This window comes from Dermacentor variabilis, chromosome 7 (assembly GCF_050947875.1).
Source record: "Dermacentor variabilis isolate Ectoservices chromosome 7, ASM5094787v1, whole genome shotgun sequence".
Lineage (NCBI taxonomy): Eukaryota > Metazoa > Arthropoda > Arachnida > Ixodida > Ixodidae > Dermacentor > Dermacentor variabilis.
The window spans coordinates 75332888-75359866 of NC_134574.1; the positions used below are offsets into that span (position 1 = coordinate 75332888).

Below are 26979 nucleotides of genomic sequence, written 5' to 3' on the forward strand. Positions count from 1 at the left end.
AAGCATATTAAGCGCAAGCAAAGAAGGACAGAAAGGAGTCGACACCACAATGCGCTAACTTGATCAACTTGATTTTCCGGAAATACCCTCTTATTTAGCTCATGCACAGTGGCGCCACCTCATCCAAATTTTAACTAAACAAAAAAGCCGTCACCTTATCTAACAAGTCAACCGAAGGGGCACTAACGCACATATGGCCATTCCGACAGATATCCCCTGAGCCTCAGTAATCTCTCGCACATTTTTATTTTTGTGCTTTGGAAGAACCCTGCAGGACCCATGCACCAGCGCACAGCCGCATTCCTGACAGTCAATGGACAGATGACCTTATTGTTCATTTCTCGCGCTTAGACTTAACTGGTCATTGAGACAACTTCCGGTCTATCCGTAGTATATTTTCACACAGGACAGCGGAAGCTCATAAAGAAGAGCTTCTACGCAACCTGCTGGTGCTTTACGATGATTTGTAGAGCATTCGACATCTCGCTTACGGTACGGGTTCGTTAACCGAAATCTTTTCGCGAGTTTTTTTGGTGCTGAAATGACCACTTTTGGGACCAGCCGGCAAGCCGTTTCCTTAAGAATATATGCGTTCTATGCAGATAAGGCATTACCGCTACCTTCCATCTGCGTTCCGTCCGTTGATTTGCCGCGTTCCGAATAGTGCAGTCTGACCCGCATCTTTCTAGCAGCCCCTCTACAACCGGAACCTCCACTGACTTCGGAAACCCTGCTGCTGATAACGTTCCCGGCTGATCCATAAGAATCGTGCAGATCTTAGGCTGGCAAGATTTCTTTAATACATTTCCACTGGACCCAACCAGATCGACGACACAACCGATTACACAAATGGGACCAAGAAATGAAATTGCGTATGCCTCACAAGTTCAAAAGAAGCCACACGAGCATGGTGCACCGGATTCGCCTTGGTGTCGCATTCACCAACCGATATAGACATATGATAGGTGGCCGTGATACCAGCCTAAACTGTGAATGCTGTGAGGTGCCAGAAACACTTCAGCATATATTTTGCGTGTGTCCCGCGTATGCGCAAGAATGACAGCAACTTGCCTCTTCCATTGCAAAAATCCACGAAAGACCACTATCAGACGAGTTTCCTTTAGGTCCTTGGCCTAATGCAAAAAGCGCAGCCCTTGTAAGAAGAGCCGCTATAGCTTTTCTCCATGCCACTGGGCTGGACGCACGGCTTTAGAGATGCCACAACTCTGTGAATTTGAATATACGCATCTCTTCTTTATACCATCACCATTCATTAGCCCTTTCCCTCCCCGTCCCTTTTCCCCCGCATAGATTAGCAGGCCAGAGCACCTCACTCAGACCGACCGCTCTGCCTTTCTGTAAATGAATTTCTCTCTCTATCATTCCAAAGCACGAGTTGGCATTGCTCCTCTTGAGGAGCTTCGAGTTTGCGGACCGACACGGCAACAGGGGCTTATTAGCCCTAGGTTAATGCTCCCAACACGTGTGCCGCTCCATGAACGGGAACTGAATATCTAAGAAACGCAGCACGTACTCAGTCGGCTCTTCTAGCGTGAGAGTAAGTGGGCTTAGACCTGTAGAAACAAACTTCGTAAAGCTTGCCTGCAGTAGAACATGCCTCTGGTTCGAATAGGACTGGATTTTTATCAATGTACCTGACAATTTTAACTACCCTGTGCACTGACAAGGTACGCGACAGGTATTTGTTATGGCGGGCAAGAAATATTTCGCTTAGTACAGGCGCAAAACATCAACGGATGGAGACAGCTGGCTTTTGGATGAATAGTTCGTCATTCTATGCTGCATACGTCGAGTGAAGGTAGCAACTAAGCATATCTAAAAAGACCTGAACGGATAAACCGGCTGAATTTCGAAATGCAACCACGCCATACTCGTCTATGCACCCTTCTACGGATGCTATTAGTTTCTTTTGAGGCAAGGAGTAGCACAAGTCCTTTATGTCAAAGGAGCATGCTGATAAACTTCTGTGAGAATTTTCTTTGAGGAAATTCACGATTTCTGCAGAGCTTTTAACCGAAAACTGGTCGTCAATTATAACAATCCTGAGTTTTTCTTGCAAGAAAAGAGCAAACGTTTTTGCGATGACCCGGTTTCTGAAGCTGTTACCCTTAATGGGCACTCGGGTTTGTCCGTCTTCGCACTAAAGGTGATTTGAAGGCAATCGGCCTGAGCGTTGTTAATTTCGCGAACCAATTGACTAAGGCCTGCCTTCTTGCAAAGACGCTTTGTTTCTGGCTTGATCTTTCTAAGAAATATATTGCGACGCTGGTCGAACGCATAGACAATCGCAGAGCAGGCTTTTTTTTTATTAAAATCACGTTCCTTGATGACTACAAAGCCATCTTTCTTGTCCGCTGGCAAAGCACTCAGTTTCTGCAGGTCTTGGCCCACTTACTCTCACGCTTGAGGAGCCGACTTACTAGGTGCGGCGTTTGTTACATATTCAGCTCCTGTTCATGGAACGGCACTCGTGTTGGGAGTATAAACCTAGGGCTAATAAGACCCTGTTGCCGTATCGGTCCGCCCACTCGAAGCTCGTCAATAGCGGTATTGGCAACTTAGCTCTGGAAATGCATTAAACAATTTTGCCGCCATAAGATCTATACCAGTCGTATGGATAAGTTGGGAAGGTTATTAGCAGCAGGGTTTCCAAGGTCAGCGAAGGTTCGGTCGTAGAGGGGCTGCTAAAAAGATGGGGACAGACAGCACAAACCGGGACGCGGCAAATCAACGTACGGAACGCACATGGAAGGTAGCCGTAGTACACTATCTACATAGAACGGCACATAGTCTTAAGAAAAAGGCTACCACGTGTACACAAAAGTGGTATTTTCGGCGACAGAAAAACTTGCGAAAATATGTCGGTTAAGAGACCCGTACCGTAAGCCAGCTGTCGGATCTTCTACGAATCATTGTAAAGCACTAGTGGATTGCGTAGAAGTTGTTTATGAGCTTCCGCTGTCCTTTGAGAAAAATACATTGGACTGTCCGGAAGTTGTCATAATGACCGCTTACGAGAACATAGTCGAAACGTGAGAAATAAGCAATGCGGACATGTGTCACCTCACTGTCATGAATGCGGGTGTGCGCAGGTGTATGGGTCGGTCTTCTTGCCTTTATCTTTGTCTTCTTGCGAAGCACACAGATAAAAATGTGCGAGAGACTATTGAGGCTCAGGCGATCTATCGGAATAGTGATACGTGTGATTTTCTGGAAACACCTTCCTATCTAACCCATGCACAGTGACACCACCTCATCCAAATTTTAACCATCCAAAGCAACCTAACCATCCAATCTCCTTATCTTACAAGTATATGAGTAAGCCAAAAAAAGGAACTCTGGATTAGAATGACTCCTTGTTATTATCATTAGTCATTGTTAATTACACAATGTCATTAAATATCTAATTGTTTTACTGTTAATCATGCTACGTTTCTTGATAGAGAGAATTGAATCGCCCGCTGAAATTAGCTGTAAATGTTACTTGGCAGACACCGCTAAAAAGAGGAAAAAGTTTTTTCGAAATTGCTACGAAAATCTTCTACGTCATGTCAAACGCCACGTCCAACATGGTAGTGTTTTCACGAGAGCAGTCATTTCAAGGAAGATGTTCCACTGAGTAGTAAAATTAAGGTAATTTAGGCATACAGAAGGCCCCATGTACTTTAAACGTAATGTCAGTCCTCCATTATTTCCCACAACTCCAGAGAAAAGGAAAAAAACTCGCATACACAAATTTGTACACTGTGACTGGAGGGGATAGTAAGTAATATGGCAACAAAGAACCTCAAGCGGAAAGTTGGACATGCTGAGACTATTTCATCGGTGGCGGCAATAAAAAAGAAACCTGCTATATGAATAACCTGCAATGAGTAAGACAAAAAAAAAAGGAAATCTGGAAAGAAACAATCTATAACTGAAAGTTTAACTATAATTTTCGAAGCAAGATTAGGATGCCGTAAAACGTGCACCTATAAAGCTAGGTACAACACAGGAAGAAGAACCATGTACTTGCGGTGGTAAAGCAGTTTTCTCATCGCCCAATTAATGGCCGATCCAGTAGAGTGGGTTGCGCTAGTTCACTTGGAGCAAGAACGAGAACAAGGAAACGATGAAGCATGCTTGATTAGAATCTAAAGATACTTACTCAGCGATCGATTTAGGTTCCCCTGGAATCCTGGAACCCTTGGGCTCAGCGTGAGGAGTGCTAAAGTTGTCCGCAATAAAAAAATAGTGAGAGGCGAGTGGAAGTTTGGTTGAAGAAAAGTAGGAAGAGGGCAAACAACAGAGGCGTACAAAAGCAACCTTTCCAACAAGGGTTTAGACCTCATGGTGATGGGAATTTTTTGCGTTTTTTAAGGTAGTGTCGTGTTCCATGGCTTCCTTGAACGAAGAGGCAGACTGAACTTGAAACCTGCTTTAGTGCATCGAAGAAACTTGACGTGGCAGAATGACAGCCAAGGACTATAAGGACAAAAAGCACACCACAGCTTTGCAGCCAGCGAATATTTACACATAGTGGGCGAGGATGATGTGACCGCGATATGAGCCCCGTCACACAAAGGGGAACGCTATCACACAAGTACACGTGTACAGATATGCGACAGTAGGTAGGACATTAGGTAAAATACGAGTAAGGGCAATAGCGTAGTGGTGCAACACACCGCCCCATCCTAAAGACAATGCTCATAGCATTCATGCCTCCATACATTGCATTGCGTGCAGCCGGGTCGAATTCCAGGTATAGCCAGTCTGCAGGCGCAGGAGCGTGGGACGGTCTCCTCTGGAGAGGCCGTCCTGTGGAAGCGGATTGCGGGCCTTGCAATTAGCCACAATTAGACCATGTGGATGGAGGTGAGCTCCTTCTTGTTACCGACTATTCCGACGTGTGTGAGAGCAGGCAATTGAAAGATATAGAGATTGTGGCGGTGGTTACAGCCATTAGCTTGGAAAGCAGCAGCAGCACCACTGTAAGTCGTAAGCGACAGCGAGGGTGACATGGCTCCACCGCAATGCACTCTGCCCTTAAGCAACGCGTCACGCTCTATTGCAGCAGCTGGTGTTCCCATGAGATCTCTGCGCTCTGTGGAAGCGTGCTTGTGCCCGGACTTCCGGCTCACTTGGTACGATTGCATTCAATGGGCCGGACGGGGCGAGAAAATCTGGCAATTCTCTGCTAAGGCCTATGCATTTTTTGCCAACGGAAAGAACATAAATAGGCGCGGATGGATTAGGAAAAGCGTGTCCGCAAAACTAAACTAAAAGGAAGCCACAGCCGACCCAAGCAATACTTAAGCATTAGCAGACGATTCTCTGAATTTCTGTAGCTTTTTACTGACAGTCTCTCAATGAAGAACCACAATTCTACGCTAGCTGCTGTTAACTTCATTTAATCATCAGCACAGCGTTGCGACCCTCAAATTTGTCTGTTTCTCCATGCAGTTGCTTAGTCTGAACGAAGACCTCATCATGGTGGGCTTGTCAACCTCAATATTTGAAAAGGACACTTTCAAATGCTTTGTCTCCTCCCGGGCAAAATCTGGTCATTTACACCGCCTGCTGAAGTACAAAAAAAAAGTTGGGGTGAGTGCATATGCGCCTTATTAAAACTGCTTCATCAGCACTTATTTCAGGCGGGAGCAAACGCGCATGTGGCAAGCTGTCTTTGAGCACCAACGAATGCCGAGCAGCGCTCAGAAAACTACACAGAAATGGACTCAACTGTATTTGTGTTGTGTCTCTGGGCTGCCGCCATTTTCAAGATCATCGGTCGAGAGCTACAGGCCGATTGTGAACGTTACACAATTTGCTTTCTTTAATCTGTGACGGGCGAATCTATGGGCACGGAACCGAACATTCCATATAATATGGCACTGATATACATGCGCAGTGCTTTGTTTTCTAGTAAAAGCCAATAACTCCTGATTTTTTCAACTTGATGGAAATGTACTCAAATAGTCAAACCTAACTTCTCCACGAAGCGTCCTTTCATAAACGATACTAATAAGTGCAGGTGTTCCAGAGCTTAAAATGCTGCCCAAGTGTTGTGAGAAAGTGGTCAATACATAATATCTTTAATACGCGGATATGGTACACCCGTCATTTCCGCTTGCGATAACTGCGCAAACTTGTTTATATAGAAATGTAGCATATAGAGCGTCTGGCAGCCTTGAGCTAACGAAAGCTTGTTCCGTTTTAGTAGCCGCGCTTACAAGAATACGGCAATGGTGCATTGGATTGCATTTTCTGGAGGTCACTTACTTTTGAACCCAGTAAATGCGCTTGGAAGTGAATTAACGCCGCTCTTACATTGCTCTGCATCCATTGTGAATAGTAGCCGTGAAATTAAGAGGGTGCTTGCCCAACTACTGGGCGCTCGAGTTATTTGAGGATGAAATGATGACTTAGAGAGCATCTAAATAGCATTGCTATTTTGGACGAGATTCGGTATCTTCGAAACAAATATTTTTCAATATTTCTTTCACTGGTTTTCTGTTATAAAAGCATCTTTAGCGCCAAATATTAACCACATTCAGCTTTGATAATGTCTATAAACTCGGATCAGATACTGCGTGTCAATGTTAGGCAGTGCTTCACACTAGCAGGTGTCAGTAAGTTTCTCATTCTGTGGCTGTTTGTTCGTATTTCTGTCATCAATGTCTGTGCTGGCGCTAGGCAGCGCTTGACAGCAGTAGGCTTAAGCAGGTTTCCTCATTGTGTGGCTGTTTGTTCAGCTTTCTTTCAGCGACGCCCGCCATACATAGCGGCGTACATGTTTAGGGGCTCGGAACTAGGACACCATCTTGAGGGTGCGTGGTCGCTAAAGTTCACAACCAAGCTTTCTCGGCTCGCGCAAGCAATGTGGACTCAGGCAAAGCTAACTTAGGAGTGGTGCAAAAGGAAGTCACGCAGAGTAAGCGTGATTTCTTGTTCTGCCACCTGACGCTGATCCTCCATGATCGGCTTTTCAGGGCTTTACTAATCATGACCTGCACGTGCTGGAGAATTTCAAGCATCCTAATGAGATCTGACTCCTTGCAGTGCTTCATTGGGATTGTTACGGACGATTATTGGCCACCATCTCCTGTCTCACCGAAAAAACAAACTTTTCCGCGATATTCAGATAGGAGGATATCTCCAAGCCGCTAGTGTCGCTGTGCTTGGCGAGTATGAGAATGTATTCTTCGTCACATGTATCAGACTGAAAGCGGACAGCCCGGAATAAATGTGCAAGAAAGCTAACAGAGGGATTGGTATGGGCTATCTTAAGCGCCTAGACAGATAGAACGAGCATGGTAATGTCTATGGTGCATCAAAGATTTGTCCTGAAATAGCTCACGCACCCGTACGTTGCATTTAAAGAATATGGCTGGTTCGTCTATTTGGTATTCCAATAAGTTTGTAGCAAAATCCTATGTCGGGAACCAATGAAGCAGAACGATAGCAGGGAAGGACCAAAGGCAAGACAGGTCTACTATAGACACAGGAATGTTCCCAATGCATATGATAATCTACTTTAACTAGTTTCGCTGAGATAAGAAAAAACATAACACATCCAGCGAAGGGATCTCTTCAACTATGCTCCTTGTACTTCATTCTATTGGCGTGTACTTGTTTATCTTTATCGGGTTACCACGTTTCACCACCTAACAAATGTTATCGCACCTCGCAGGACACGCCTGCATGTATGAGATGTTTCTCGAAAGTTATCAATTGCTCTATCCGCCGTCTGTTGTCACCGAACCTTCTGTAATCACATTGCATTTATGCGCGAGGCGAATGCTCTAGAAGTTTGCGTAAGACACGCTGGCCCCAGTGGTCACTCTGGAACCTTCGTTGATTGATTTGTAAAAGCCGGCGCGCTTATCCCGCAGATCAGATTTCGAAGATCGCCAACCGTGTCCGCCGTTATTGCTGTGCATTGAGTGTAACTTGCTTTCGTGGGCATAAGGTCGCCCAATCAAATGTCAATGTCGACATTCAGTTTTACAGCTGTACTATTCACCGTCACTAGTACGTGACATCTGGTAGACGTGCTAGTGCGTTCATGTTCCGAACGCCCCCGCAAAGCCGTGAGCGAAGCCTGAGCCACGAAGGCAAGACCAACATCACCAATTTCCAGCGAGCTAACCGCAGGCTGCAAGGGCTACGCCCGGAGCACGGACGTTCGCCTGAGAAGACCAGGAAGTGCATGGCCAAAACAACAGCTGCAATGACAGCCCCAGTGTCGCCAACACGAACCGTGCTGCAGCAGCCCAGAGGGCCAGCGACGTTGCGCAGTTCACCGTTTGAGAACACGGAAAGCTGGCGGGAGACGTATGAGAAGGTCGCTACACTTAATAGCTGGAACATTGATGACAAGCTACGTCATGTCTTTATCACCTTGGAATACGCCGCCAGGACGTGGTTCGAGAATCGATAAGCCACCTTAACGACGTGGGACCTGTTCCGAAACGGCTTCCTGCAAACATTTACAAGCGTCGTGCGAAAAGAGCGAGCCCAAGCTCTACTAGAACCCAGAGCGCAGCTGCCCGATGAGGCCATGGCGATCTCCATAGAGATGTCTGGTGTATTCCACCACGCCGACTCGGAAATGTCCCAGGAGAAGAACGTCTGCCTACTCATGCACAGTATGAAAGAGCAATTTCTCGCCGGAATGATACGAAGCTCACAGAAGACCTTCGAGAAGCAGCCAGCATCTAGAAGACATTGGAAATACGGAACCGGCAATTCAACCGCGGAAGGAACTCAACAAACTACGCGGGAGTTCAATAACTGGGCACCGATCACATGTGCGACACTATCAGAGCGGTCGTGCGGGAGGAGCTCAAGAAGCTGTTCCCTTCATCGCAGCATCAACTGGCTTCGGTTGCTGACGTCGTACGCGAGGAGCTCCGACAATCACTTGGAGTACTTCAAATGCCGCAGCTTCACCCAGAAGCGATGACGTACGCCACCATAGCCGCCGTCCTGTACCCCTTCCACGCCAGCGCTAGGGCGCTGTAAAGCCGCAGTTGCGCCGTTCGCCGCCGCCACCAGCCTAGTAACCCGTCTCCCCGCACATCGTTCCGAGAAAGACTGACGTTTGGCGAGCCCCCGACCACCGTCCTCTTTGCCATTACTGCGGAGGAGCTGGCCACATCTACCGCCGAAGTCCTTACCGCGAGATGGGACTGCAAGGGTTCGCTGTCAACGCACAGCGCCGTCATGAAGGTGAACGCCTTCCTGATATCACCGATTGCCTCGGCGCTACTCAGTGGAGCCCTAGGTTACCATCCCGTTCGCCGCCACTAGGCCGCTACCTGTCGCCGCAGCGCCGTCCATACACTGGCCAAGCTCGGGGTCGGTCCGCCAGCTCATATCCGGAAAGGTAAAAGCAGCAACCGATGGAGGTAAGATTGCTGTTCCTCGAACTGGCGAATGTCCTCCGCCACTGACGAGCACGCCGAAGAGACTATCTCGGCGACATAACGACACGCCACCATCGCCACGAAGCTTGGAAGCAAAGAAAGTACTGACCAAAGACCTGACGACGGGATGCACCAGCCACACGTCAAAGCGATAAAGCCGTGATTCGACGCCAACACCTAGCTGCAACACAAGACAAAGGACCACGGACGTACATGTGTTGCTCGGCCGCCACGCAGTCAACCACATGAGTAGACATAGCAGACAACTACTCCGTCATCATGAGTGGACCCTTCGCCGCCAAGTTGAAGAAAGTAAAGACTGTGTGGGAAGGGGCCCAAATTCGGACCGCAGGATGACACCTAATAACGCCGACTGGAATCTGCATCGCCAGAATTACAGTTAATCACCGAACCTATCCTGCCACATTCGTTATCTTCCAACAGTGTTCACAATACGTCATTCTCGGCATGGACTTCCTGAAGCAACACGGCGAAATCATTGAGCTGAAATGGAAGTTGATAACGTTGTCGGAAGATCACGTGATACAGCCGGAGTGCTGTCGTATTCACAACGCCTTGAGTGTACTCGGCGATCAAGTGAGCATCCCGCCTCGCTCCAGCCTTGTTATTTCTGTTGGAACCGAAAGACCCGCAGACTTTGAAGGTCCCATCGAGGGCGACCAACCTCTACTGCTCGACCGTGAAATTTGCTTCCCAAGAGCGATGGCTAGACTGCACGGACAGCAAGCGAAATTGATATCGAAAAGCATCAGCCAGGAGTTTAAGCACATCAACAAGGGCACGACGATCGCTTACATGGAGGAAATTTGTGAAACCAGCAATGCATTTGTACTCTTGGATTCTGCCGCATCTATCCCGAAGACAATAGTTCCTGAACCAGATTTCTACATAAATCCAACTCTCCCGATGATTAAGCAGCAACCACTCAGAAGACTGCTCCGACGGCACAAATTTCTGACGTCATTGAGGATTCGACAAACACTAGTCGCAAAGCATCGCAGTCGAAGAGTGCACTCGACCGCCCTGCCACAGCTCTTACCAAGTTTAAACGAGAGAAGGTGAAGCTATACGACAACAAGACGAAATGCTGCACGACATCATCCAGCCACCGAAAAGCCCGTGGGCATCCCGTGTTGTCTTGCCGAAGAAAAAGGACCGAGCCTCACGTTTCTACGCCGATTATCGTCGACTGAACAAGATCACTAATTAGGTATACCTTCTGCCGCGAAAAGGCGACGCATGGGATCGGCTCTGCAACGCCAAATACTTCTCGTCGATGGATCTCAAGTCCGGCTACTGGTAAACAGAACTTGAATAGACATATCGCAACAACGCCGTCTTGATCATGTCAGACGGTTTCTACGAGTTCAAGGTTATGGCGTTGGGACTGTTCCTGGGGCCTGCAACGGTCCAGCGTGTCAGGGACACGGTTTTTTCAGGATTGAAGTGGCAGAGCTGGCTTGGATGATATCGTCGTCTTCCCCTGAAATTTTGACGATCACCTTAGGCGGCTTGCGACAGTACTAGTGGCCATCAAGTCATCATGGCTCACTCTGAAGCCAGAAAAGCACCACTTCTCTTACGATGATGTTCTGTTCCTGGGCCACGTCATAAGCAAATCTGTGGTCCGCCCCGAGCCACTGAAAACAGCTGCCATTGCAAATTTACAGCAGCCCATCGACAAGAAGGCAGCGCATAGATTCCGTGGAATGTGCACCTACTTTAGGCGCTTTGTCAAAGACGTCCCACGTATCTCTAAGCAGCTGACACATCTAACTAAATGGGATGTTGTGTTCAAGAGGGAAGCACCTCAGGCGGGCACATTGCAAGAACTCAAACGACGCATGAAGTTGCCACCTTTACTTGCGCACTACGACGAGGCCGCCGATAGAGAAATCCACACTGAGGCGAGTAGCCCATGCCTCGGTGGCGTCCTAGTTCAGAGGAAAGACGAACTTGAACAAGTGAAAGCTTACGCGAGCCGGTCGCTGTCGAAAGCGGTAGGCAATTACTCTACGACCGAAAAGGAATGCCTCGTCATCGTTGTTTAGGCTATAGCAATATTTCGACATTACCTATATGGCAGGCCATTCAAAGTCATCAGCGACCATCTCGCGTTGTGTTGGCTAAAGCATTTAGTTGACCCTTTAGGACGGCTGGCGCCGTGGAGCCTCAGACTGCAAAAATGTTACATCACTTTAGCCTACATGTCTGGACGAAAGCGCTCCGATTCCTATTGCTTAACACGTATCCCCAATGACACGCCGCTGCAAGATGGCGAGGATTACTACACCTTCCTTGGAATAATACGCAACGACCACACCCGGAGTTAAAAGCCTGGTCTAGTATTTGAAAGGGCACACCGATCTTCTCTTTAGGGCATTTCAGCGAGATTTGTCTTCGCACTCGCTTCAAAACAACCAACTCGTAAAGAACTCACCAATCCGCGCCAACTACCTTCTCGTTGTTCCTTGAGTGCTGCGTCCAGAAGTACTGCACACCTTACATCACGATCCGACCGCTGTGCACTTAGGATTCTCCCGGACGCTATCGAGGATACAGGAAAAGTGTTACTGGCCGCGCCTGACCGCCGACGTCGCCCGTTACGTCAAGACATGCCGATCTTGTCAGCGACATGAGACACCACCGACAAGGCCAGCGGGATTACTATAGGCGATCGAGCCTCCTTACCGACCATTTCAGCAGATCGGAGTGGACTTGGGGCCCTTTCCGACGTCAACAACCGGAAATAGGTGGCTCGTAGTGGCCACAGACTACCTCACCTGCTTCGCTGAAACGAAAGCTCAGCCGAAAGGTAGCGCGGCCGAAGTGGCGAAATTTTTCGTCGAGAACATCCTGCTGTGACATGGCACCCCAGAACTCCTCATCACCGACAGACGGACGGCCTTTACACCTAAGCTCTCCCAAGCCATTCTGCATTACAGCCAGACAAGCCACACGAGGACAACTGCCTACCACCCGCAGACGAATGGTCTTGGGCAGCGCCTGAATGAGACCCTCAGCAACATGCAAGCAAGGCACTTCGATGTCGAATAGAAGACCTGGGATTCCGTGCTGTCGTACGCAATCTTCGCTTACAACACGGCGGTGCGATAAACAACACAGATCACGCTGTTGAAGCTGGTTTACGCCGGACAACTCTCCCGCCTGCTGATCAAGCATCAGCAGAGGACCGAAAGCCGGCACTACAATCTTCGACAACGCTACGTCGAATACCAGCCCAGTGACCCTGTTAGCGCTTGGACACGAATACGCCGAAGAGGACTTAGGTAGAAGCATTTACGCCGCTATTTCGAACCCTACAAGAACATACGCCCCATCGGCGCAGTCGGCTATGCGGTCGTACCAGACGGCATTTCGCTATTATTGTGGCATCGCTCACGACCTGGCATAGTAGATTCTGTGCTACTTAAGACGTTCAACCAGCGGTAGCGCACTTTGGGACTATGTTTTTGTGGACTATGTTACTTTGGACTTTGATTTTTTGTTATTGTTTTGTTACCTTTGTTTATTAGAGGCCTTTACTGCTTCGCTCTCGTATGTTTGTAGCGTCGGGGCGATGCTTATTAAGAGGGCGGTATTGACACGTGTACTTGCTTTTCTTTATCGTGTGACCACGTTTCACCACCTAACAAATGTTACCGCACAGCGCATGACGCGCCTGCATGTTTCGGAAGTTTCTCGAGAGTTATCGATGGTTCTATCCGCTGTGTGTTGTCACCGAGCCTTGTGTAATCTGATTCCATCGCGCGAGGCGAATGATGTAGAACGTTCTGGAAGGCACGCCGGCACCCGTGATCACTCTGGAGCTTTCGATGACTGAAGTATAACAGCCGACACGCTTGACCCGCAGATCCGCATTCGACGATCGCCGACTGTATACTCCGCTATTGCTGTGCTTCGAGTGTAACTTGCTCTTGTGGACACAAGCTTGTCCAATGAAGAAAGTCAGTCTGGTCATTAACATTTTTACAGCTATGTTATTCACCGTCACTACTACGCGACACTATTGTTAATAAGTGCGGAGGAAAAGTAAAAAAGAAATATTCGCGAAACCCGTCTTTGGTTGTTGCTTTATGTTATCATGGCTTCCTTTAGATGTAGTGATAACGCCTGGTAACAACGGTTTGTAGAGATGAGTTCTTCACATGATATGCGAGCAGCTCTATTTGCTATTACTTGCCCATAGGGGTGACTTTGCCTTTGAAACAAAACGATTGTGTCCAAACAGAGATATTTTCTTTTGTTAAGCGTATTAAAATTTACCAGAAAATCCAGAACTTGGGGCTGTCAGACAGCGGAACTACTGATTTCGCCGTTGTTTTCGTGGCAGTATATAAAACTCTCGACTTCTTCCCGATTTCGTATTTTAAATATAACAGCGGATTATTAGCATCAACATTTCAAAAAAATATATAACCCGCAAACAAATCAGCCAACATTTACGGGGAATTATCTTTCAAGTAGTTCTCAGAGCACAGGATTGTACATGAGCAAAATAAAAGAACTTCTTCGAGATTAGCTTATCAGCTTGGTTCGTAGAACTGACATTGAAGCTTGCGTTAGCGCGTGAACTACACAAATCGAGCTACTGGGCCATCCCAGAAACGTTTGTGCATGGTTGTGCGTTCTTCATGACATAGCGTTCCAGTTACTTTTGAGCTTGAATGCATAAAGCGACGTATTGTTGAGTAACTGGCACTATAGTGCATTTCTCCCCAAAGTTGTGAAATTAATATCTCCAAACTGGAGTAATCTTGAGAATCCGTTCCACGTATTTACAAATTCCGTTCCGATTTACAAATTCTAGCCATGGAGATGGCAAGGCGGAACGCCTTGCCATCTCCATGGCTAGAATTTGTATATTGCAATATGGAGCATATGCTAATTAGTTCAAAAGTTAATTGAAGACTTTTCGTTATTTATGTCGAGTACGGATTTAAATTTTTGTGCAAGTAATGTCTCAATGGTGTGAGTAGGCCAGCTCCTGAACTGGAATTGTGCTTCCTGCCCCAGGTAACCCTTAAAAAACTTTGAAAATGTTCGCTGAAACTCCCGGTATAACACGCAATGTCCCGAAAAGTGGAGGGAAGAGGCGAAAAGAAGTTTGGCTTTCACATAGCGACATTTGTGCCATATTACACTGATAATTGATATCAGAAGGCCAACTGCTGCCTTGCTTTAGATAAAGAATAACAATAAAAATGAGTTTCGCGTAACCTTCTCCACGATAACAAATCAGCCACTTTCTCCATAGGAGGCGGTAAGGAAAACCACAGAAAACGCAGGAAATTCGGTTCTTTCGCCCGAAAGCGGGGGGGGGGGGGGGCGGCCGAAGCATGGATAGTGTGATAACAGGGTTTTTGGCTTGACTTTATCTCTTTGCATTATACACGAACGTGTCAAGTTTAGGTGACGTAGCACGCAAGGCAACTGCTGCTTCACAAAAGGAACATAGCCCTGGTAGCTAACAGACTGTGCTAGAGTGAGGCGGAGCGCTGGAAGTGACGTTGCAGGCATCGCATCACGATGGTGCGCTCTTGAGACTGACGGGAAACTGTCCGTGGTATTCAGCGCCAAGTGAAATACTAGATAACGTAAGCTTGACGTATGCTGCCCGTGCTGCTCAGGGAAGTGCGTACACATATCAGCTCAGCAGAGATTCTACTGTGTACCGAAGTTGTGGCGTAGTTGGTTTGCCGTTCGGCGCGGGGTCGAATCCCGGCCGCGGCTGCCGCAACAAGATGGGGCAAAAGGCAAAAATGTCCGTCTACCCTGTGCTGCGTGCACGTTAAAGAACCCCAGGTGGTCTAAATTATTCTGGAGTCCCCCATACCTCATAATCATATCTTGGTTAGATGTGCTATATTCAAATGTGTTATAGTGTGTAATGGTGTGTTAGTATGTTATAGTAGGCGTGCGCACACTGCTCTTTCCAGTCAAGGAAGGCAGAATGAGGCACTGGCTCCACTACTGCAGCCAATTTAGCGATGCGTTGACGGTGCGTCCTCTCCGTGTTTTCCGTTTGCCGCAAAACGCATTCCGCATGGTCTGGAGGCCGTCTAAGCCTCCGCGTGTGGACCGTGCATACAGCGTCGATGGGCAGAACGACAGCAACACACGGAGTGCCGCTGGCGTACTAAATGCGCCTAGAGGGTCTGCATAATTCCTATGGCAATTAAACGAATGACGCGTCGTGTTGCCATGGTCAACTTCCCATACCAGCTTACCGTAACGTCATGGATCTCTACAGCGTGTGAACGCCATTGATTGGCAAACAATGTTGAGTGGATTTGGCGACCACAGTTAGTTTTCATGTTTGAAAGGACACCGTGCGGGATAATCAGGTGTGATGAGTGATCTAGCTACCAACTCCACTGTTATGTCCACGGGTACATCTCTGCAGGCCATGTGGTGAACATGTCAATGCAGGTTAACAGGTAGCGATGGTTCCCGCAACGAGGAAGGGGGCTAACAACATCGATGTGCAGATGGCTGAAGCGGGAGTCGGGGGCCGGGAATGTGCCAAGAGGAGTCGTAGTGTGGCAAGGCACTTGAGACTGTTGGCAGTTGAGGCACGCGCATGACCAGCGATGAACGTCTACGTCGATACTGGGCCACACATAACGAGAAGTGACGAGTCGCTGTGTTGGGTCGAATGGCAATATGAGCCAAATGGAAAGCATCAAAGACAGCCCGACGGTATGGACGAGGTACCTAAGGCCGAGGCTGTCCGGTCGAAGTATCACAACGAGGGGTACGTGGCAGTGAGGAAGCAAGACATCTTCAAACACCCGAGAGGTAACGCTCGGGCAAAGCAGCTGGAGATCGGCGTCGATAATCTGGGCGGTATCCATGGCCGTGAAGTGGACGACCGGTCAGCCGTGGTCCCTTGGATGGATGGCGGCGCGAGAAAGCGCATCGGCAACGGCTTTAGATTTTCCCCTGACGCGACGAATGTCGCTCGTGTATTCAGAAATGTAGGCGAGCTGTCTGATGTCGCTGGGCGCTTGGAGGTGCTGCCGGAGGCTAGGACGGAAGTCAATTGTTTGTGGTCGGTAAAATCATGGTAGGAGCGCCCTTCGAGAAAATGTCAACAGTGCTTCACAGCCAAATAGATGGCGAGCAGCTCTCGGCCGAACCTGCGGTAGTAGTGCTCAGGGTATGCAAGCTTCTTTAAAAAAAAAAGGCGACGGGCTGCCGAGCATCAGCAATGAACTGCTGCAAGACTGCGCCGACAGTGGTGTTTAATTCGTGAACCATGACAGATTCTGGCGTGTCGCATTTGGGGAGGAGTAGGAGCGATGCGCTGAATATGGCTCTTTGATGCCTCTAAACGCGCGATCTGCAGCGTCATTCAAGGCCACGGGAGCATTCAGTGTCTTGAGGCCCGAGAGAAGGCCATGGAAAAGCTTCAATATATTGGGGCAGCGAGGATTGAAGCGGTGGCAAAAATTGCTGAGGCCAGGAAATTCACGAAGTTCCTTGGTGATGTATGGCTGAGGAAATTTACGGATGGCTGTGACGCAGGTCGCGAGTGGACGAATGCCGTGTGCGTTGATGCGATGTCCGAGGAAATCCTACTCCGTAACGCCCACCTCGCTCTTCGGACCATTAACAACAAGACCAAACTTGCTGAGTCTTGCGAACACTGCAGACCAGTGTAGAACACTGATGTAGACGACGATGTGGTCAAAATAGGCAAAGGAGCACGTGAAGTCACATCATACCTGGTCAACGAAACGCTGAAAGGTCTGGGCTGTATTACGAAGACCGAAAGGCACGCGCAGATATTCGAACATGCTGATGGGTTTTATTATGGCGGTCTTCGGAATATGTGGGAGTTTTACAGGAATGTGCTGGAAGGCTTTCACCTGGTCGACCTTCCTAAAAGTGTCGAAGCCGTGCAGTCCCGCCGTAAAATCCGGAATGTGAGCTATTGGGTACCGGTCCGGGACAGTGGCCCTGTTGAAAGCGTGGTAATCGTCACAGGGGTGCCAGTCACCGGTCTTCTTGGGCACCATATGGAGTGCCCAGGCCCAAGGACTGGAGGAGGGGCGAAGGAAGCCAAGGTCTGGCATGTGTTCAAACTTCCTTTTGGCGACAGCTGGACAATCCGGTGTGAGACGACGAGCGCGAGGGAGGACGACAGGGCCAGTCGTCATGATATAATGTGTCACACTTTGAGCGACTCAGGACTGAAAGGATAGGTGTCGGTAGACGTCCGCAAACTCGGCAAGGACGGTGGAAGCTTGTAGTGCCATAGAAAGTCAGCTCCGATAATGGGCTGGCGCACACCCGCGATGCCGAAAATTCAGCCAGCAGCACTTCTGAGGCAGATCACGGACTTTTGACCGTAGGTCTGGATGGTTGATCTGTTGACCGCGGCGAGAGGAGGCGAGTCGGGAGGATGGTGGTGCTAAGCCAATGTAGCAGGAAGAACACAAAGCACGGCGCCATTGTGGACGAGATATCACGCTTTAGTGACACGTTCAGTAACGTGGAAAAGGCGACTGGACCTAGGGCCGGAAACCTCAATCGCCCTAAGTTTTTGGCCTAACGGTTTCCCACGTATGAGCAGTGCTGGCGGCACTGCTTTGCACGAGAGCCATAGCGATGGGGGTACCAGCAAAGCGTACCGGGTGGATGAAAACAGCGTCCAGAGTGACCATGGCTTGGGCGGCGAGGTCACCACCAAGAACGCGGCCGGCGAGTTCGGATGGCAGCGGCCTCAGTTGTCAGTTGCACAGCTTGCCGTGTAAGCTCCTCGTTTGCTTCGAGGAGACACGCAAAGCTTTCGGCATCGGCTGTATCATAGGACGGAGGGTCAGGAGGGCGATGAACTGTGGTCACGGAGGGGAAACCGACATAGATAATCTTGTCGGCCAACTTGGCCAGAAATGCCAACGTCGTGAATGAACATGGGGTCAGAATCATGCAGACCTGCGGTGGAAGACGCTGCAGGAAAAGTTCCCGTAGATTTGCGCTGTCGGTTGAAGGAGCCCCGTCTCGAGCCAAGACTTGCATGCTGTGCTATAAGCCGGTAGGTTTGCAGTCGCTGAGCTCCTCCAATGTAACAAGTTCAGTAATCGATGCTGCTCCGATTCAATGGTGCGCTTGATGAGTGTCACCTTAAGGTTGTCATTAGGGCGGTTGATGGGCGGGAAGTGCAGAACATCGCGAACCATCGAAGCAGTAGTCGGTGCAAGCGCACAAGCCATGTGTTCGAACATGGCCATCTGCGAACTGAGGAGGTGGCTACGGAACAACAACTCGATGGCAAGGAACCAAAGTTCCGTGTCTGACGACTAGAACTCTGCAAGCTTGAAAGCGGTGACCTTGATATTGATACGGTACTTGATCGGGAGAATCCGAGGCGATGACTTACAAGGTGGAAAAGCGGACTGCGAAGACAGCGTGCTCGAGCTCCTTGCAGTGATAGGCCCAGTGAAGCGGCTGCGGCACCTGGAGCGAAAGGGATGATGCAAATTCCGGAGTCACCAAATTGTGGGTGAAGAAAAATAACACAGACGCTGGTGGTGCCTGGTGTCCGAAAATTACATTTTTAGCCGAGCCAGCTCAATCAGACGGAAGCCTTGCTGATTCTTCTGCTCGCGCATGGTCACCGTGCTGGGCGTGTCCTCATCGTTTTGGGTGACCAGACCATTGTCGCACGTAGAAGTGCGCTGCGAATTCTATCGTAATTAACTTCGCCGTCATTAAACCAAATGAACGTAGGTCGGACTCCAAACAAAGGTCCTGGCTTCGAGTGCCATAATTACCCCTATCTCAATTAACTTCGCCTTCTTGAACACAGAAGGTCATAGGTTCGACTCCAACCAAAGGTTGAGGGTTCGAGCCATTTTGACTGTCATTTGATCCCGCCGAATAAGTCCAATTTTCTGTCTCTTGAGTCATTTATTAATTTTACATCTCTAATTGGAGACCTTAACCGAAGAAGTACAAGAGTAGAGCTGCCGAATAATATACAGAAGAAAAGGTAATATTCAATAGACTGGCAATGTAACAACAGATCATGATTGCCAGTCAGCCTCTAGAGTCTGCGCAAAAGTACGTTCATGAAAGTAAGTTACTTAGAGGGGGCCCGCAGCACGAGAAGAAAATATACAAAACAAATAAAAACATGGGTTATAGTTCATGTGGCGGACATTACCAAATCATGACTGGGCACTTGCCAACGTCGTTGAAAAAAAATTTGTGCACTCATTGTATTCTGCCGGTAACAAACTAATTGGGGTGTAGTTAGGAGGGTAAAAAATGAGCTGGAGAACAAGTAAAGGACAATTAAAGTAAAGAGCGATGATACGAGGAATGCTGTGCACAATGTTAAAGGGCCCCTCACCAGGTCTAGCCATTTTGAGCTGACAAGTGCAGGGCACATATAGCGCGATAACGATCATTTCTGCAAAGTATTAGATCGCTACGCGCCGCGGAAAGATCTGAAATTTCAAGCCGACTGCAGTTTTTTCTTCTCCTCGTGGCCGCCGCGCTCCAAGCCGGACGGTGACGAAGTCGTGCGCCTGCGCTACGTAGTCGTGTCCGCAGTGTGACGTCCCTCGTGGCGACAAGTGACTGCGGTTTATATTCAAGGCATCTGTTATCTGTGCGATCTGCTGCTTGAATTGTCGAATTGAAGTTTAGAGAAATAATAAAACGCACAAACGGATTGTATGCGTGTTTTTGTTTTACTTCTCATCGAAGCAAGAGAGATATACTTGCGCTTCGTCTGCTTGTTGCCACTGTGGTGGGGTCACGTGCGCAGGTACCAAAATTATGCCATTTTCTACCGTGTTCCAGCGCGTGATCATGCATTGTGATCCGCTCGTTCTGCCTCAGTATTCGTGTAGCACTGAGTTATATCGCTAGGCATGTTTCCTTGTGCACAGCGCGCAATCTCGTGCGCTCCGCAAACGAGACAACAGCTCGCGTGCGACGCCGTCTGCGGAAAGGCATAGCGACGAAAAAAAAAACGAAGAGCACAAGAAGAATGAAGGCGAGGCCTGTGACGTATGCGATCGTCGAGCTCCGGTATGGGAGAACAAACGCAAGGAATTTCGCTTGCGTAAGCTGGACAGCGCGAGTGGAAAGAGCGTCTTGCTTGGCAGTGGAGCCCGGCTGCTGAAATCATGGGTTCGCGGCACTGAAATATTTCTATCTCGGCTATTATTGAGCCCATTTGGAACATATTTGCGGCAGAAAGCTTCTTAGAGAACACGTAACAACTTCCAGTGTATAGCCCAAATTTGGTAGGGGGCCTAGTGAGAGGACTTTTAAGAGACAGGACAAGGGCGGTGCGCATCATAGAGCAAATGGGGATAGCCGATGTTATAGTTGACATTATGAGAAATAAATGGTGCTGGGTACGTCATGTAATTCGTAGGGGAAATAACCGATGGGCTGTTAGACTTACAGAGCATAAAAACAGGCTGCCGCTGCCAATCCAGACGATGACGATGCCACGGCGTAAGGTGCTGTCGTAGATACTGACGTACAAGTGGGCGTCAGGATCTATACCAATAACGTACCAGTGACTGTAAGCTGAGATCGTAGATCCAAGACGTGCGTCATATTGACGTACTAGCTCTGGGGTTTCAGCGCGAAATTCAAAAGGTGGATGATTAGCTTTCATTTTCTGTTCTAGTAAAACTTTTCTTATAGGCTGTTTAAAGGATAGTTTGCTGTCTTAAACTGATTTTGTGTTTCTCCGGATTTACCTTTAGCACTTAACCCTACTCTACAGTGCAATTAACAATGCCTCCGTGAATATTTGCCGTGTTCCTCTTTATTTACCCAATGAAGTTACTTTTACCGAGTAACAAGTTGAACAAATCCAGCGCGTGTGCAGCCGACGAAACAGCCACCTCAACATAAATGCGTTTAAAGTGAAGCCACTCAAAGAAGCCTTTCTGCAAAGTGTCCATATTAGTCCATATAGAATGGTCATAGGCACTTTTTGTTATATTAAAGGTAGTTTACCTCTGGATATACTAGCCAATATAACTCATTTTCACAATGAAATGCAGAGTAATGTCACGCGAGCTTTCTAATTTTGTGGCCAACTGCAGAAAAAAGATTTTAAAATCTGCAAGTAAATCAAGTGTTGTCTTGTTGTCTTTCTTTTTTCAGAATCAGTGGAAGGACATGTAAGTGCTCATACCATTTTATGACTGACATTCATGACATGACTGGTACCGGTACACAGTGGTCCTTTGTGAAAGGGAGCACGCGAGCGCGTAGCCTGTGCTGTGCAGAGGGTGCTTAGAACGCCAGCAAATGGCAGAAAGGGGAAGCTAGTTTGCTGGTGTCGTCATCTATTGGCGGCCAGAATAGCCAGGCTTTGTCGATAGACAAGCGCCTGCTAGAATTTGCAGAGTACCCCTCCCCATCACTGTTGCTCAAATACTAGGGTCTGCAGCGCAGCGTGTGCTGTTGACACGCAAGCGAAGCGGTAACATCGAATTGTCCACAAACGCCCTGTAGTTGATCGGTACTCCCAGCGTGTAATAATGTGTGAGCATACTGGGGCTAGTTCCCTCGGGACTCTATCTGTCCGTCTGTACAACTGTCTTTCTTTAACGCATTACACGATGCACTGCACGCATAGGGATACATGAGGTCCAAAGGAGCCATACAGGGCTATAATTTTCAAGTTTTATGCAATTTTCAAAATACTTCCTGTGGCAGATTGAATAATTCTTCTCCTGAAGTGAATTCGTCGAAGAGGCGTGCATTACGAGCCCGAGAAATCGAGCCACGCATTCAAATAATGAAAAACAAAACGAATTAGCTTTCTAGCGGAAAACCTTAAGGCACATATTGTAATTCACGAAGAGTAGCCGGTGAGCATGTATCTACTTGAAATTAATTTCCTGCATCACAGTAGCTTCGAGATATGGTTTCCCAAACTGTGGGACGAAATGAATGGGTGTTCCAGTTACTCTTGTGCTTCAATGTGTAAGACTGCGTTTTGTTGAAATAGTAAGTGGAATAACAATGCATTTATGACAAGCCTGATGGCGCATGTCTCGAAACTAATGTCATTGCGGAAGTTAATTCTAAGCGGATACACCTTGCAAGCTCACCGGCTACAATTCGTAAATTTCAATGTGTCGTCAAATAAATAATTCACAAGATAATTAGATTTGTTTAGTTAATTGAATATGCGTTCGATTTGTTGTGCAAGTATTGTCCTCCTCTCCGTATAATACAACTCGTGGAGTAGAAATATGTCATCTGTAGCACATTGTTTATAAAAGTTCTGCAAAACTTAAAAATCATCAAATGATCATGTATATGAGAATGCCTTAAGATAACGTATGACTACTCATGATTTATGATTATGACTACAAAATGAAACGGGCAGAGATTTGTGGTTCATTGGGACCGTGTTTACCATTCCAAAGATATGGCCTGTGCAATAATGGCGGAACCTTAGGCTAGCCCTACTACGTTGTCTCTTTCGTCTTATTGGTGATCGTCTTCTTTGTCGCTCTCTTGTGGCCGTGACATAGGCCCCGGCAACAACGGCGCCCACCCGGGGCCTGCTAGATGGCGGCCACATGGTTTGGTTGAGACAACCCACGTGGATAAAATCAGGTGACGTGAACGAGGGGGAATCATCGGCTGGAGCTATTTCAGAAGCGGCATCACTGAGCTGTCGGACAATGCGGTAAGGGCCACATTACCGGGAGAGCAGTTTTCTCCGATAGGACCACACTCCCTGAAAGATTTCGAAGGACGTTGTCGCCGGTAGAGGACTTAACATCATGAAGACGCTTGTGACAGACTTCTATCTGGCCTGTGATTCAGAAAGGCGACAGTGGGCAATCTGACGTGCCTTAGCGGTTGTCGCCATGACGTCGCGAGCGTACTCGAGAGCAGTTGGCCGGAACCTGTCGAAACGCAATGTGCTTTGACGTCCAAAGACGAGACAGAAGAGCGAGTGGCGAGCGCTGGCGTGACGTGGTGCTTTGTACGACAATTTCACAAATTGGAGGGCCGCGTACCAGTCAGTATGATCTGAGGAGACATGCACCGATAGAATATCTGTAAGCGTTCAGTTCAAGCATCCAGTGAAGCCGTTCGTTTGAGGATGGTATGCTGTCATTAGCTTTTGTATTGTGGCGCCAGAGCGAAGTAGATCTTCGACAACTCTAGGTACAAAGCAGATGCCCCTATCTGTGAGGAGCCGGCGAGAAGCTATGTGGTGTAAGATGATATCTTGCAGCAAGAAGTCGGCGACGCCGGTTGCGTGACAGGTCTGGATGACTCGTGTGACGGCATAGCGGGTTAATAATCCGTTGCAATCGCGATAGCCTTGGAGGTAGAAAAAGGGCCCAATAGGCCGAGCCCAACATGATAAAACGGTTCGCTGGGAACATCAATAAGCTGGTGGGTTTCAGCCGGAATAAATACAAGTTTCTTACGATGTTTTCACGGTTCGAAAGCAGCGACTTAACCTCGCACGGTACGGTAGACTCCATGGCAGAAATATCGTCGCCGCACACGTCCAAATGTCCTGGCAACACCCAGGTGGCCAGCAGTAGGAACATCATGAAGTTTTTCGAGAGTATACTCGCGCAAAGAGGAGAGGGAACGACTTGCAGCAGTCCGTGTCCTTCTAGTCGGATATTTCGGCGGTACGAAATTCCGTATAGAATGAGGAACTTGCGAACTGAAGCGTCTGACGGATCACAACGGAGGCGGCTGATAAGGTGGTGCAAGGATGTATCACGTTTTTGTTCCTGGACGATGTGGTGGAAGGCGGAGAGCGCGAATATTCGAGCAGGTGCGTCATGGGAGTCTGGAGCGTCGAATGAGTTCCGAGGCAAGGAATGTGCATACTGGTGGAGCCTACCGCATTTAAACACTACAACACAGTGTAGGCGAATTCTTGAAGGCATAGTTCCCAGCGGCCTGGATCTTTCAGTGTCCTGAAACAACAAAGAACGTGATGATCGGTCGTGATAGTGAAAGGTCAGCCATATAAATACGGTCAAAATTTACCCACTGCCCATACGAGTGCAATGCAGTTGCGCTCAGTACTGGAGTAATTGTGTTCAGCGTGTCAAAGCCGAAAACTTGTGTACGCAGTAACTCTGCCATGCTCACAATGACATTGAGGTAAAACAGCGCCAATACCACAGCAACTAGCATCTGCACGGATATCTATGGGGTAGATGGGTTGAAGTAAGCGAGCGTTGGCTTTGTAGTGAGCAGTGTTATAAGGCGTTCGAAGGCAGCAGCTTCGTCAGGGCCTCTGAAAAGGGGGCGCCGTTCTTGAGAAGGAATGTCACAGGCCGAGCAATGTACGCGAAATTTCTGACAAATCGACGGAAATATGAGCACAAGACTACGAACTTGCGGACGTCATCGGCAGAGGTAGGTACAGGAAAATCAAGAACAGCACACATTTTTGTAAGATCGGAGCAGATGTCAGATGAGTCGACGCGATGACCGAAGGCAGTGATTTGGCGATAACCAAAGTGGTACTTCGAAGAATTCACTTGTATCCCAGCAGCCCAGAAAATTTTGAGGACAGACGAAAAGCGCTAGAGTATTGTCGCGAAGGGCGCCGATACCACGATGACATCGTCGAGGTAACAGAGGCACATATGCCACCTAAAGCTGTGCAAGAGCGAGTCCGTCATTCGGTCGAAGGTGGCTGAAGTATTGCTGAAGCCGAACGACATGACTCGTGCTAATGCGGCCTTCTCACCGTCCATGTCGTCGACGGCAATTTTCCAGTAACCAGAATGCAGGTGTATTGATGAGAAATACGTCGCACCGTGTAGACAGTCAAACGAGGCGTTAATGTGCGGCTGTGGATAGATGGCTCAATGGCACGATGGCTCAATAATATCGTTAGTGTGCAGTATGCAATAGTATATTCGGCGAGAGGTGTATAAAATGCGATAGGGCTGAATAGGTGGTGCATTGGCGGTATGTATGCTATGCTGCACAAGGCAACCTTGTCCAAAAGGCCGACCGTGAATGTCTAAAATGTAATGAGATGCAGCAGATGACGAAGGTTGTCGGCTGGTGTCGGTGAAAGGTTCAGGGCTATCATCTTGGCAACGTCGTCGTGCACTGGAGACCACGTTGCGCAATGAGCATTGCAGGTGGCGAGAGATTTGTTGAAAAAAGGACAAAGCGAGAGAGAAGAAATTCGTGCTCCTACGACGGCGACAGTGTGGCCAGAGAGATGCCTTTGGGTAGTGCCCGAGGGCCGAATGCGAAATTCAGGAACGGATGATAAGTTTTGTGAGCCGATATGGTCACAATGCTGTCAGGAAATGACACATCATGCGAAAGTAAGGCATAAATGAAGGAAGTGGCAGCACAGTCACCATCAGGTACACAGGGGTTGGGCACAGCTGTGATACAGGTCGGCACCTGCGGTGGTGGACGAACAAAGTAGCCACAACATAGTTTGATCTGCACTTTGTCGGGAAGGTCTGTAACATCAGGGAAATCAAGTTGCACTGCACCAGCCGAGCCGTCAGTTTTTTATGAGTTAGCAGATAAGAAACCATGGCTATGGATGACGTCGGGCAATCGCCGAGTACGTGGAGCAGAACAGATGTGCAGCGACCGCCATCGTCGAGATGAGAGGTACACATTCCCAGCACAGAGGGAGTATCCGCAACAGCGGCTCTTACAACGGAGGACTCAGCAAATGGGAGCACTTTCTTGAGCCGCTTCCGGAGATCAGCGTTCATGACTGAGATGTGTGTGCCGGTATCGATCAGGTCAGCTACAGGTAGAGCGTCAACTGCCACAGCGATTAGCTTCTGATCTGCCGGCAACGTAAGGACAGAATTTGCAGCTCCAATGCAGCTTCATACCCGGACGCTACATTCACAAGTTTACCGCAGGTAAGCGTACAAAATGGTGCGGCGAATGAGGTGCAAAAGGTTACGTAGAGCGCTTTGACTGTTTTGTGCGCGCAGAAAGGCCGCGGTCACAGTATGTCGGTTTATGGGGAGCATCAAATGGCCGAAGTAGGCTGTCATTGTGGCGGTAGTAAAACGTGGAGCACAAAGACGAGGGCTGACGATTTGGCCAACAGTCGGAAGCATATGTGCATGTCGTAAGGTATTCGTCATTGTGCCGGATCTCAGAGCGTCCAAACGTCGGGCGAGGTCGATGAAATAATATATCTCCTAGGTCTATCCTAGGAGCGGCTTACGGAGCACATGGGTTGAATGTCTGCGTTTGGCAGTTCTTCGCGGACCTGGATGAGGGAGATCGTCGACTGAGTATCCTCTGAAGGGTGTGCAAAAGGAGATGATGAAGGAGCCTCGATTTCGTGTCGCACAATTCGGACAACGCTACCTGTAGTGTATGACCGAAGGGACGAATGAGCGTCTTCGCACGACGACGTACAAGTCGTGTTGGGAAGCCGAAAGAGCTTTCGGGCAGTGCGACGGCTCTCTAACTCTTCGAAACGCCTGCACTCATAGATAATTTCGTCAATCGTCGA

At 48.4% G+C, this 26979-nt stretch overlaps 1 protein-coding gene across 1 annotated transcript in view; it reads left to right on the top strand.

Annotated features, from left to right (window-relative positions):
- The window catches only part of LOC142586849 (uncharacterized), a 513536-nt gene that overhangs the window by 465297 nt on the left and 21260 nt on the right, over positions 1 to 26979 (top strand). Inside the window, exons 5-6 of the mRNA XM_075697720.1 lie at positions 5464 to 5604; positions 21621 to 21637. Of these exons, the coding sequence (XP_075553835.1) occupies positions 5464 to 5604; positions 21621 to 21637 (158 nt within the window). The remainder of the gene's footprint in view (positions 1 to 5463; positions 5605 to 21620; positions 21638 to 26979) is intronic.